Source organism: Mauremys reevesii, linkage group 1, assembly GCF_016161935.1.
Source record: "Mauremys reevesii isolate NIE-2019 linkage group 1, ASM1616193v1, whole genome shotgun sequence".
Taxonomy (NCBI): Eukaryota; Metazoa; Chordata; order Testudines; family Geoemydidae; genus Mauremys; species Mauremys reevesii.
The window spans coordinates 310,415,361-310,429,643 of NC_052623.1; the positions used below are offsets into that span (position 1 = coordinate 310,415,361).

General features: G+C 38.7%; 1 protein-coding gene across 2 annotated transcripts in view; it reads right to left on the minus strand.

The window, feature by feature from the left end:
• Positions 1 to 915: 915 nt before the first annotated feature.
• Positions 916 to 14,283, minus strand: part of DOCK4 (dedicator of cytokinesis 4) — a 394,664-nt gene continuing 381,296 nt past the window's right edge. For both annotated transcript variants that reach the window (XM_039507024.1, XM_039507017.1), the window contains 4 exons: positions 12,137 to 12,209; positions 8,145 to 8,258; positions 7,014 to 7,075; positions 916 to 3,642 (listed from right to left, as the gene is read on the minus strand). In XM_039507024.1, coding sequence (XP_039362958.1) covers positions 3,223 to 3,642; positions 7,014 to 7,075; positions 8,145 to 8,258; positions 12,137 to 12,209 — 669 coding nt within the window. In that variant the 3' untranslated portion in view covers positions 916 to 3,222. The remainder of the gene's footprint in view (positions 3,643 to 7,013; positions 7,076 to 8,144; positions 8,259 to 12,136; positions 12,210 to 14,283) is intronic.

Genomic DNA, 14,283 nt, shown 5'->3' on the forward strand with positions numbered 1-14,283 from the left:
TCTTTTTTCTTAGCTAATAAACCTATAGTTTGTTTACTATAGAATTGACTGCCAGCGTTGTCTTTGGTGTAAGATCTGGAATACCAGTTGATCTGGAGTAAGTGACTAGTCTCTTGGGACTGGGAGCAACCTGAAGTGATGTGATTTTTGGTTTATGTGACCATTATCACTAAGTCCAATGTATCTGGGTGGCAAGACAGGCTGTCTGTGATATCATGATAAGACTAGTACAATGATCCATTTGTTACCACTTTGGTGAAATCTAATTACAGAACATACCACCGTTTTGGGGTATCTGCCCTTGTTTTCTGACAGTCTGCCCTGAGACAGGCACTCACATTTGAGAGTCATTCCAGACAGCATGACAGGTACATTATTGGGTGATGGGGGAGTGTTCTGATACATCTCTTGCGTTATTTTCTGAGCTGCTTAATGTCACTAAATAAGTCATAAAACTACATTTATTCATAATGCATAAAATTCAGATGAGAGCTTTATTTACAGTAGCCTTGCAAGCTCTGGGTGCTGTAGCATACATAACAAATTTCAGACTACATTTTTGTAGAAGCCAGGAAGAAAAGCTGATCTACAGAAACAATTTGTCAAAACTGGCAAAGCAGAAAATGTGTCAGCTCCTTTTTACAGCACCTCACTGTCATTTTTTTTATGGTCTCCTATTGTTCAGCGTGTTTCTGATGTCTTGGTTATAAAAACAGGGAGTTCAAATTGCCATAAATTAACCTAACTCTTATAGTATATTTTACAGTCCTCCATTGATTAGAAGTGAAGGTGAATGCCCTCCAAATCTTTACTGTCTTGGCAATTGTCTCACAAAGCCATTACAGTTCCGAGCAGGGAAAGGACTAACTCAATCCAGGAGATTTTTATCAGAAAGAAAGCTGGATCTTTGAAGCAAAGGAGGCAGAAAGTTTAATTTTATGACAAACTGATTTATAATCTACTACTATGTGGAAAACAAATTATACTATAAAGATTAATCAAGTAACTTTATTCTGCAGCAACCTATATGAGCATCTGGGTAAAGAGAAACTTCATGAAATGTTTTGCTGCAAAGCTGACTTCAATAATATATGCAAATGATAAATTCAACAATTCTGCTCACTGCCAGAAATAAAATAAATGGCTTCAGGAGCAAATAACACTGATTCATACTGTGCTCAAGCACTAGACAACCAATCTATTAAACTACACAGGGGGAAAAAAAAATCAAAGCAGCTTTGTTATCTTACTTGTGACACCTTAGTTAAATCTCAGGCATTACCTCTTTATACCAGCATAAATATGTAGCCTTCTACATCTTTTATAATGTGGTTACATACACAAAAATGTTATAGTCAAAAGCAAGAGCTAGTTCAAGGAATTTCAGACTTCCAAATAGGCAAGATACAAAGCTAAAATTCATATGTTCCTTTTCCAGTTATGAATACTTTCACTAAAACATAAATATTTTAACATATATTAATTTTTTTGACATTCAAAATTGTAAAGTCAATATGGCAGAATTATTGTTAAAAGCACATATGTACAAATATTCTTTTTTCCATACATAAAGTATTTGGCATAATTATAACAATCTTACTGCATACACAACTGTTTGCTTCTTTTTTCACATAATGGTACACTCCTTATTAAAATTAACCAGTTATGTACAAAAATACTTGAACATTTATTATAGAAAACCTCTATAACTACCATCAACAGCACATACCTGCTGAAGGTTTCACTGAGAATATAAAAAGTGGTCACTTTCTTCCAGTTAAGCTATCAACAAAGCAAACAATTAAAATCAACATGAGCTTCCCCAAAAAAGAAGGAGAATATTTTTAACAACATGATTTAAAATACAATTCATAAATCTGTTGTCAACCAAGTGTTAAAAACAGTAAGTAAAAGAAAGAGCTACAAAAAATACATACACAAGGTGCTTTTTCCACACTCCTACAACTGGGCATTAGCTTTCCATAGGTTTACAGATGCTATCTAGTGAAATTCAGCCTAGAACTGTCTACCATCATCTTCCTTCAGTAAAGATGACAATGATCAACTAAGTTAAAACAAACAATCAAAAATAAAAACCAATAACAAACAACAACAAAAACCTGCACTAGTAAGAATATATGTGAAGAGCTGTTAGGAATTTTGCTAATTTGTGCAGCATTGTGAATTAATGCCCTTTATCTTTTAAAAATTTACTGATACATAGCCAGTGATTTATATTCTTTAAATTTGTTCACTTGCTGCATTGATTTGATACTAACCAGTATTGATTCTTGTGTATCCTTATTAACGGGACACATTCATTTATGCCTCTATAATATCTGGATATTTGTTCTTCTGGTACAGAGTTTTTTTTGAAGTTAACTTTCAAAGACAGGAGAAAACTGCCAACTAACTGTTAATGGGATTTTTTTTTGTATGGGCTAACTGAAAGAGTAAAGGTAAATCGCACCTTAAAAAGAAAGAAGTGCACCAGATACAGGAGATAAGCTTCTGTTTTAGGACTAAAGAGTTTCTCAACAATCAAATTAATTCCCAGAAAGGTGTTCTACACGGAATGAAATGTGAATATTTGTCACTCTTAGAAAGCAACACAGACATAGTATTTTGTTTCAAGAACTCACTCCAACCTATGTCCTTACAACTTTTTACTGCAGGGTAACTTGCATTAATATCCCCCCACCCCCCGCACCACCCCTAACTCCACATGCACAGATATTTGAATTGACCAACCTGGTCATGGGGAAATGGGAACAACCTTCAGTCTACTTGCAGAAATGTCCTAGCCTACGAACAATGTTGTTAGAAAGTGTGCATTCATTTCTAGTAATTAGCTCACTTAGCATAGTCTACATTTTGTAAGAAGCATACAACTAATGCAAATGAGAGCTTGTGGGGTTTTAGATTTAATTAAATTATTTTTTATGAAAATGAACATAAGATACCAAAAAGCTATGCATCCATATTTGCCACCTTGACATTAACAAAATTCTCTCATTCATGCTTCCTGTAATATCTGGCAATCAAAATTATTAATGTTATTTAATAATGTGCAACATAATATTAATAAGCATTTTAAAAATCATTTAAAAGAAAAATTGGGTAAAATATTAAAGTGCCTACACTAAATGTATTTTACTTTTTTTTAAATATTATTTCGTAAACGGTAAAGAATTCATTGCAAGTAAATATAAAAGTGACTTCTTATAACTGAGACACTTTCCGAGGAAGAGGCCTGGGCCGAGGAACCTGTTCAGTCCTCCGGCTACTGTTTTCCAGATTGTTTGGCCGCGCCAGCAGGGGTTTGGGTGGCAGTGCTGGTGGATCTGAAGAGACAGGGATGGAGAGGCTGTGAGGTAGCGGAACAGGCCGTCTCAAAGTTCGTTCATAAACGCTGTAAGGTGGTGGAGTTTTACTTTCTTTTCTCATCGGCTCCTCAGAAACACTGTAGTTTGGAATAGTTTGTTCACTCCCTTGACTTTCAAAGCCAGAAGTTTCTGATGTGCTACATCGGCTAAGTGAAGAGATTCCACTGCTGTAACTTCCTGACAAGACCGGGGAGTTGGATATGAGCCCCGAGGAATGACATTCCACTGGAGATGGGGTAAATGATTGCATGGATCCCTGCAAAGACGCAAAGAGAAGGATTCATGTCAAGGAAAATTAAGAGCAATGTTTCTCCGTGAACACTAAAAACCCAGGTAGATTTTTTTTTTTGCACTGATTCTTGGGAGCTTGATAGATGGAACATGTATTTATGGTCGAATTAAGATCCAGTAAAAACCAAGTCCAAGCTTGTCTACAGAATGCTTATATTTTTAAACTATACATCAAATACTGTTCATGTCAACAATTTATTGTTGTAAGTAAGCTATATTAAAATGTTATATTCCTATCATCAGTCTCTGGAAAAATCTGTCAATGTTTAAAAAGAAATAACTTTCATAGTACTGACAATGGAATATAGCTTGCAGTGTAACTAGTAGCACTGTGCCCTCTACTGCCAGAACACTGTATCTATATCACATTGAGTACTTCTGCTACTTCAGTCTCTGGTTTAGAATAGATTTACAGCTTTCCTCCCATTTTTTGCAATGAATCATGCTGTAAAAAGAGCACACATGAAGCAGTGTTATATCTAATATTCCATGTATGATTTTTTTAAAAAATTAACTACTTAATCATTTTATAACACAGGAATGATAGCTGTGTAAATTAGAATAAAGTTCTATTAAATTCCCCTGCATTGTATCAGTGTGGTGTCTGGTTTCAGGACCATAACTTATTACCAGATACCATTAACAGTGCAGGTAGCTTCAAATTCTGCAGTGTGCATCAATGTTATTGAAAATTTTTAGCATCTTCTGCTTGGGAAAGCCACAGGACTTCCAGGATTGGGAATATACTCAAATCACCATTAACAGCCTGGTTTAGAAGTATTGTTTGCGCTAAGCCAAGTGGTGATGAGGCAGCTCAAGCTACTGTATATGTGATAAATATTATTTACCAAAGATATTATCCACTAAGATTCTCATTTATGAGTCCTAGCTCCTCAGCACAAGGTTGGTAGAACTCCCTAAACTCTTAAAGAATTTTTATCCTCAAGAACAATAGTACTGGAGTAGAGTATAAAACAGACCCTCTGTTGGCAGTCATGTGCCACCCTCGACACCTGAAGTCATAGGTATTGAGTTCTTGGTCCTCAGTACTGAGTTCTTGGGTCCTCAGAAAAGGCAGAGCCTCCCCCATAAGGATGAGAGAGGGCCAGGATCTCTCCCATGTACTCGTGTTGAGGCCTCCAACTCAAGGCAGCTCCACATTATGGTTTCCAAATTTCCCCTTTCTACATTCATGTTATACAAGTGGAGATGGGAAGAGTGAATCCAGCTTTGCTGGTTCACTTGTAATCTTTTGCAAGGATACTATTCCAACTTCACGGCACTGCTTGCATTCTACATTGACAAATATAGGATTTCTTAGCAGAGGCAGACCGGTTTTTGCACTGATGATGACACTCAAACATCAGTGCTCTTGGGGCATGAAATTCTACCCTTGATGCAGAGCCTATATCGGTGCTATCTTATGTCATTTTTCTGCTGGCACATTTCTTAAGCTTCTTACCTTCCAGGAGTGAGAATCCTGGCAGTGAGAATCATTAGAGAAGTGAAAATTACCTGTAATTATAGTTTGCTGTAGATTTTACTCCAATAGGTTTCTTATGCACTTACCCCACATATAATCTGGGGATTATTAGAGTTGGTTGTGATTTTTATTTTTTTGAAAAAACAAACAAACCTGTTTAACAGTAAAAATGAGATAGTGAAAATTATACTTTTTTTTCTCCTCAACTCTAGTGATCTTTTTTTAAAGTGTCTCAGTGCTTGCACTTTGTTTCTATTTTTTCTCTGGATCAATTTTTTCAGTGATGATTAAATATTTTTAATTGGCCTCTCCTGGGAACTCTGCCGCTGATCTAAGTGGAGGATCCGACTTGCAATGTTTGTTGGGCAGCATTAATACCAGACAAGAGATGGTGCACAATGGTCAAAGCAGGGACATGACACACACTACTCCATTACTGCTATCCTGGTGGGTCAAAATTCTTCATGAACCAACAGAATTTTGTTGGTCTGACGCTAAGGAGTTAAGAGAGAGGAAGGAAAATTTTAGCAGAACATCTTCAGGGAAGCAGAATCATAGTAAAATGATTTTCCCTTTTTGATTTTGATTTCTTTACAGCACTCATACTGAACTGTGAGGAACTGAATGCGTTAGGAAAGGTGTAGCCTTCTAGAGATTTGCTGAAAACTCAGTTTTTCCTAAGCATTTTTATCTAATGCCCATCACTGCAATAATTAGGCACCAGTAGTATACTGTCCATTAGAATCTCCTTATTCTCCTCTGACTGTCCTGGAAGCTACTAGGCTACACGGTACTACAGGCCAGAGGCTCACAATTCTGCTGAAGAAAGGAATGAAAGAAGCTTGGGTTTGAAAAACTGTAAGAAATAGAATTAGTTTTTAATTATGACTTAGTCATAAACTCAGACTTTTTAGTATTAAGGCATGAAATATACAACAACAAACAACTGAAGAGATAAGAAAAGATATTATACATACAAAAGGTTGTGCTAAGTACCAAATATGTTAGACTTATGCTAGCTAGTTTGAGAAATAGTTCGGACACACCAGACTCAATCCTCCGCTGAACAGTGGTGGAGGGAATGTGGATCTAAAACAACTTTCTGTTTCCCTGATCTTGGGCTGGCTGGTGCCCAGCTGCTCTGTTCCAGATTAGGATCAGATAGCTGTGAGCACTGCAGTGGAGTGGAGACATGTTTAGAGCTGGCTTCATGCACCTCCACCCCATGCCAGGGGAATTCTTGGCTTCCCATCTAGGGATTGATTCAAAGCCCACTGAAGTCATTGGAAACATGGAAAGATTTTCATTTACATCAATGGAACTTAGATTAGATTCTTAGGGGCAGCTTCCTCAGGCAATGCAAAGGGGCTGAAAGAAGGGCCAAAGATTGAGTCCAATGTATGGCAGGGGAGGAGTGAAGAGGGTTTTATTTAATCCTCACTGTGGGCTAAGAAAGTTGGTGTATTTTGGAAATCCTGCTAAACTGCTTCCTTCAGGTTGTGTTCCTTTGTGTAGTAGGAGGCTTCCTCAATTGTTAAGGACATTTCATCCGATATATTATCGGGACAAAGTTTTAGGCCAAAATTTTCAAATGAGAGCTTCTGGGTGCTCAGAACTTCTGAAAATCAGGCCACTTAATTTCAGTGCCTAAATATTTAGGATCCTAACTTTAGGTACACAGTTTTGAAAATCTTAGCGTGAAAGTTTTAGGACTGCTACTGTCAGTTACATTTGTGAATGTGAAATGTGCATAAATGCAGTAGCACAAGAAACAATCTAAACCAGACAATATAAATTAAAAGTTATACACCACACAACATAGACATAACAAGCCCCATGGAATAGGCCAGTACCTTCATTGGAGATCTGCCAGCAGGAGAAGGGGAAACTGAAGCTACATGCCTTGCTGGTGAAGCTGTGAATTTAGAAAGGTTTCAATTTAATTTCACAGATGCTAGATAGATTTTAGAATGCCACTCTCATGAAAACTGTAAATAAGGTTTATTACAGAAATTCTACCAGATACAAAAGGTCACCAGTACGTTTAGATGGATCACAGAAACAAACAAACAAACAAAAAAATGATACAAAGGTATTCCTGGGAAAGCTTTGTTAATGGAAAAGCGATGATCCAATTTTTACTACCCACTACCTCCCCCTGTTCCATTCTGTGCATCTTGCTCAAAGGCTGTGCATACTTTAGAAGATTTCATTTGTTTTCAAAGTTATGCAAAGGTTATCTTACAAGAGAATACATACAGCATGAAATATTTATGCACCCATCTCCCCTGGCAATTTTTACATCATTCTAAGCTAACTGGCAACGTGATTGAAAAAATGTCCTTATCATGCTCTCTTCCCCTGCCTTTGTTTTTTCTTTTAAGGAAAAAATTCTGTACATATGTGTTAAATAAGCAATAACACATCACAAAGCATCCTTCTCCCAGAGGCCTGCAGGTCCATGGTGTATTGCGAGGATAAATGGAAAATATCTTCAATCACTTGAAAACAATCATACTTAAAGTAGCACTTAAATATCTTTCCCTTTAAATTGACAAAATTATTTTTTGAAGGGCAAACTGGTTAATGAAACTGAAACCATGTCCTTACATGACTGCCTATATAGCACCACCCAATAAGATGCTTCTTTTCATAGTGCCCAGGTTGTGATTACTAACTTGCAATCACTGTAAGATCAAAAGACCAAAAAAAAAATCAATCATCTCTTCTGGGTATCAACATGAACTGTTTGAATATAATAAGTCATTAAATGAAGATGCAGGATATTGAAAATGGAATGTTACAAGAGTACAGAACGTTAACAAGATGAAAGTAACTGCCGTGCTACAGCCTTCCATCCGAGGCAATGAACTGATAAATTATCTGCCCAGGGAGTCAAGTGTTAATCACAGTGGAAAAAGAGTCAAAGCCATCAAGTAAATTATTTTGTATTGGAGGTTGGCCTGAAATGTTCCTATACTCACCAGTTTGTGTGGGTCTTGGTGGCACAGGGGGAGACATAAGCTTTCCACTTTCTGACATGTTCCTGGCTTCTTTTCCACTGTCCAGACTCCAGCTGCTGGGGGTGGTGTTTACAGCTGGAAGAGAATGACAATGCTGACACATCCGCTAATATTTTCAGCTCTCAATTCCACCCTCTCCACCTTTCCTATATGTAGAGTTAAAATGTTAACCAACTTAACAGCATGCCTGAAAAACTCGCATGATTACAATAGCATTTAAAAAAGCACTTAAAATCATGCATGTTAGACTCCTGGCCTGCTTGACGTGTGTATTTGGCTCCCTAGGTGTGTTTGAGATTGTACAGCAATTTGGACCTCGTGAGCAATAGCAACTGAGAGCACTCTGGTGCTGTGCACACACAGATCCAGCTACAGAGGGAAACAGACTATGATCCCATGAATACGGTCAGGGCTACTCTACACTAGAAGCACTGCATCAGGCGCAGCAGCACCGATGCAGTTGTGCTCCTGTAGTGCGTCTGGTGGAGACGTTCTATGCTGACAGGAGAGCGCTCTCCTGTCGGTATATTTACCCCACCTCCACGAGAGGCAGAAGCTACGTCAGTGGAAGAGCATCTCCCGCCGACATAGCGCCAGTGTGAACAGCGCTTAGGTTGCTGTAACTTGCGTCGCTCAGGGGAGTGACTTTTTCACACCCCAAAGCACGGTAAGTTACAATGACTTAAGCAATAGTGTAGACCTGTCCTCAGATTCCCTCTGTAGCAGGATCCCTGTTTAAAGAGTTCTATGTGGAATGAAACAGACTGTTCCTAGGCAGTTTCCTCTGAATCGCTTTACATATGGAAAGACTGGAGAAGTAAACTGACTAGGATTCCAGCCAATATTCCCTCAGAATATATTCAATGTTAACACACTTCTGTTGCCCTGGCATAGACACTCCTCCTCCTCCCCACCCTCCCCAAAAAACAGAGAGAGACAGAGAACTTAAAATGGAGGGGTAGAGGAACTGAACAAAAATACATAGGCTCATGAAGAGAAGAGATAAAGTTAAAAAACATTAAAAACTGCACAAAATAAAAAATGGAGTGAGGGCAGCATATGACCCTTACTTTGTATCCATGAGGTCCAGAGGTTCTTATTAAAAATGTAATTTTACTTGGTCGCAGGATGACTTTGGCACCCTTGACTTGTATAAGATCATTGTTTGGTATTCATCAGTGTCATTTTCCAGGGCTTGTACATGTTTAATTGCATTGTAGTGCATGGAATAGCGATTACTGCACAAAGCATGGAATATTCTCTATGAAGGGAACCAGAGAGGTCTCATACTATAATATTCTCCACACTTGTCTGACAAAAAGACATTTAACACTGGCAGGCCCAAAAGAGATCTTAAAAATTGCAATTTTCCTTAAAGCTACCCTCTAGTTAATGAAAAATCTTTTACCTTCAAAAAAATAAGGACTATAGAATTGGTAAGAGCCCCTTTAAGCTGAACCATCTGTTGACAATAAATTCAAAGTGCTTCCAAGATATAGGGAGCACAAGCCCTGTCTATACCAGGGGTCAGCAACCTTTCAGAAGTGCTGTGCCGAGTCTTCATTTATTTACTCTAATTTAAGGTTTTGCGTGCCAGTCATACATTTTAACGTTTTTAGACTGTCTCTTTCTATAAGTCTATAATATATAACTAAACTATTGTTGTATGTAAAGTAAATAAGGTTTCTAAAATGTTTAAGAAGCTTCATTTAAAATTAAAATGCAGAGCCCCTCGGACAAGTGGCCAGGACCCGGGCAATATGAGTGCCACTGAAAATCAGCTCATGTGCCGCCTTTAGCACGCGTGCCATAGGTTGCCTACCCCTGGTCTATACCATTTTTCTCTTGGCCTGCCCTCCATACTTGTGTGCAAACATGGTACTGAAACACAAGAAGGACCTTGTGCTCATTTACAAGAATGGAGTGAAAGTCAGAGTGCAGTGTCATTGTTGTTATTCACTATTTCTATTGCAGTACATTTAAGGACTACCAGATTCCTACTGTACCAGGCACTGTACAAATAACACAAGGATAGTCCCTACCCCAGAGATCTTAAAATTTAGAAAATACACAACAGGAAATAAATACACAAATGAGGGGAGCATAAGGTAAGAGGGAGAGGGAGGTGTGTTTAAACCAGTATCCAATTGGTTTCTATAGTCACATGTGCCCTGATGTTCATGTGCCCAGATAATAATGACCAATCTGATATTGGCCTGAACCAACCTTGACAGTAATCCATTTGCAGAAATATTGCTCACAACCTGTCACTACATTAAAAAACAGAACAATGACAAAAATTTCCTGACATTTTATTACACATTCTAAAGCAGAAACATTTTATAAAATATTCCCTGTAGATATTACAAAGAACTAATTCGTGATGAGTGAACAATTTTATCCAAGGGGGGCTAAATAATGCAATTGTTTGCTTGGAGAATAACAAATTCATTAACTAAATTAAAACAAATGTATTTAAAGCACCAAGATTCCTTGTATATTTAATTTTCCAGTCCTAATATCCAGGATTCAGGTTTACCTGGCAACTCACCATTTACATTTTAATATTCATTTATTCATAAGTACACATAACATACATTATGCTTTTAATAGGTACCAATTAAAATGCATTCCAGTGAGAACATTTTTATCAATCTTTTTGATTAATTCTCCTGGGGAGTGCTTCTGCAGTAGAGGGTTGACCCTGAGAGCAGGACACGGTAATCAGCCCATTTCTTAAAAAAACATTTTGTCTTTTTATTTCCTAATATGTAAGAGAGACATTTAATGGTAATGGTAATATGTTACTTCCATCTAGCAGCATGATCTGTCCTTACTTTAAAAGTAAACAGATGGGCAGGACCCCAGCTAACTGGCTCCCTAGGCTCCAGTCTGGTGGTTGAGTGGGCTCCCTAGACGGCCAGTTCTTCAGCTCCCAGATCAGCATATATCATTTTGTAAAGACCAAAATATTTCTGCTGCCTGGACCAGAGCTTTGGAGCAGAGCCCGGAGCTGGAGCACGGACCAGTAGGTTTTTGCCCGGAGCTGGAGCAGAGCCAGAGCGGAGCAATTCAAAAATGTGATTGCTCCAAATCCCTGGCCTGGACATTTTGGATTTTTTGGTCTCATTAAAAATTCTGGCTTTTGAATTTTCATCCTGATTCAGGATGAAAAAATATTAGAAAACTCAATTTACTTTGCAGGATGGAAATTCCATTTCCTGGTTGGCTCTAGTTATAATTTTCTTTTGAACTGTATGATTGGAATTAATCTGTTTTACTGCAAACCATTTGGAGTGTCTCTGTGAATTCCAGAGTGATTTCAGTTTAAAACTTAATGCTCTGTGAAGGGGTAATTACAACAACAATACAGAAGCTCCCTCATTTATATTTTCTTTGTAGCAAATACTGGCTGTTTCTTATTTACTTTAATATGGCAAAGATAATTAGATCTATTTCCACTAGCATTCCAGATATAAACAGGGAGCAGAGGTGAATTATGTATGGCTAAATGGGGAATGGATGTACCAAACTTCAGGGTTCCCTCCCAACCCAAGGCAAGATCATCTCAACCTCCCCTTCAGCCTCCAGATGAACATGTATCTTTCTCCCACTCCTAAGCCTTTAAACTTCCTCCCAAGTGATCCAGTCCAGCCAGCTCAAGACCATGCTAGCAGGCAGACAGCCGCAGCAATGCCTTGCCATCTGCTCTTCCATCTCTGAGACTCTGACTCCCTGCTATCTCCTGGGCCCTTCTGAATGCAAGGCTCAGATCACAGGTACACTGTCCTTTACTTGTGAAGCACTTTGAGATGTATGGATGGGAAGTGCTATATGAGATCTAGGAACTATTATTATTCACCAGCCAGTCAGGAGGAGTGACATTCTACAGTGACAACTTTAGTTTATCTTCACTGATACCCAGATTGGCAGCGGTACAGGATTCTACTCACCTTTCTCAGGGCCAGACAGGTTAGGATCACTTCGGGGCAAAGCACCATCTCCAATATGATTAAACAGCATTCTCTGGAAATTCAGAACAGTGCATTTTACGGGAAAAGACAATGGCAACCCAATGACCTTTTAAAAGACAATTACATTAATTTCGCAAAAACAAAATGTTCAAAAGAATTTGGCTCAAATTATTTAAATAAGGAAAATGATCTTGAAAACTGAGGTAATCCAAATACACAGAGCTGGTAGTTTTGTATGTTTGTTTTTTGTTTATTAAAGAGGCATATTGGGGTAATCCTCCCCATGCCCTGAGAACTTAAAATTGTATGGAAATGAGTAGGAAAAAATGGAGATTAATTCCTCCTTTTTGGAAACGTGTGCATATTGGAATAATTTGAGATAGTTATTATTTATTGGCTTTGGCAGTATATAAGGCAGTTCCCTGCCCCATTACACTTACAACCTAAGGCCCAATCCTGAAGTAAAATCTGTGTGCTTTGACTTCAGTTGGATACCAAATGGGTACAGAGGTCCATCTGCAAGGTTTTCATTGTAGGATCAGGACATAAATCGGATACTGATATTTGGTGATATCTAGGATGTTGCTGTCTCCTTGGTACAGGGTCATTTTCCTAATTCCCCAAGATCTGACTCTTCATGGTAGCAGGGTTTCTTAGCTTTATAGTGGGTAAGAATTATCCCCTGCATTATGGCAATTCCCTCCTACCTGAATATTGATTACTACAGAAATCATAGGAATACAGTGCTATGAAATTATTCTAAGCTCCTAGGTGTTTCAATTAGCAACATTCACACAGCATATTGATCACTTTTTGGAAATCCTCTTTGACATTAAATAACAGGAAAATAAAATAAGTAGCTATTCCCACAAATAACTCAGATCTATTTTTTGAGGCAAATCTAAATAGAGTGCTGTGTTCTGCAATTTAAAGGCAGACCAGACTAACAATCAGTGAGGGAAAACCAATCCAGCCAATTCCTGTTATCACATCTTCTTCCAGCATTAACTACTGCTCTTTGACAAGAAAGTGAGGCAATAAGTAAAAAAAAAAATCTGGTTTCCTTTCTGAAGGAAAAGTACAGGGGCTGAAAAAGCACTGAAGTCACCAGTAGGAATCAAGGAAGCAAATTCATATGAAACATAAAGGAAAGAGGATAGATTGAAACAAAAGAATGACAGTTTGCAATGCTGTTATGTAGTTTGCAATGCTGTTGCAGCTGTGTAGGTTCTAGGATAAGAGAGAGACAAGGTGGAAGAGGTAACTTTTATTTGGACCAACTTCTATTGGGGGAAGATACTAATATTTGGTTATGTCCAGGATGTTGAAGCTGATCATGGCATCCAGGAACATCATCATAACCAGCATCAACTTCCTGGATGGCACAATAAGCTTCAGCAATGGAACCCTACAGACAATTATATACAAGAAACACATGAATCACCACATCTACCTTCACAGATCCAGTAACCACCCCAAACACACCAAGAAATCTGTTATCTAAAGCCAGGAACTCAGACTCCACAGAATATGCTCCAAAGATAGACCCTTAACATCCTTATAACTGCCTTCATCAAACAAGGACACTCCATCAGAGAAGCAAATCACATCAGGGAATGGGCCACCCAAATACCTCAAGAGAACTTGCTTTGATACCACCCCTCCCATCACCCCCCCCAAAAAAAACAAACAAACACAAAAACAAAACAAAACACCGACCCAAAACCCACCCAAATGCACATCCCTGCTTGTCACTCACCAACCCATACTGGAATCCATATAGAATATCATCAAACAATTACAACCCATACTTGATGGGAACCACATCCTGAAAGAAATCTTTCCCAAACCCTCTCTTCTGGCCTTCTAACAACTCCCCAAATCAGAAGCAAGCCTCCCATAGACCAGGACACACTAACTCAAAGCAGCACCAGACCCTGCCAGAACAACAGGTGCAATACCTACAGACAGAGGCGGATTAAGATCTCCTGGGGCCCTGGGCCAGAGCAAGCGCACGCGCTCTGGTGCCAGAACCGTGGCCCTGCCCAACCCCATCTGCCTGCGGTCCCACCCCCCCACGGCCCTACCCCATTCCACCCCTTCCCCTGTGTCCCTGTCCACATTTT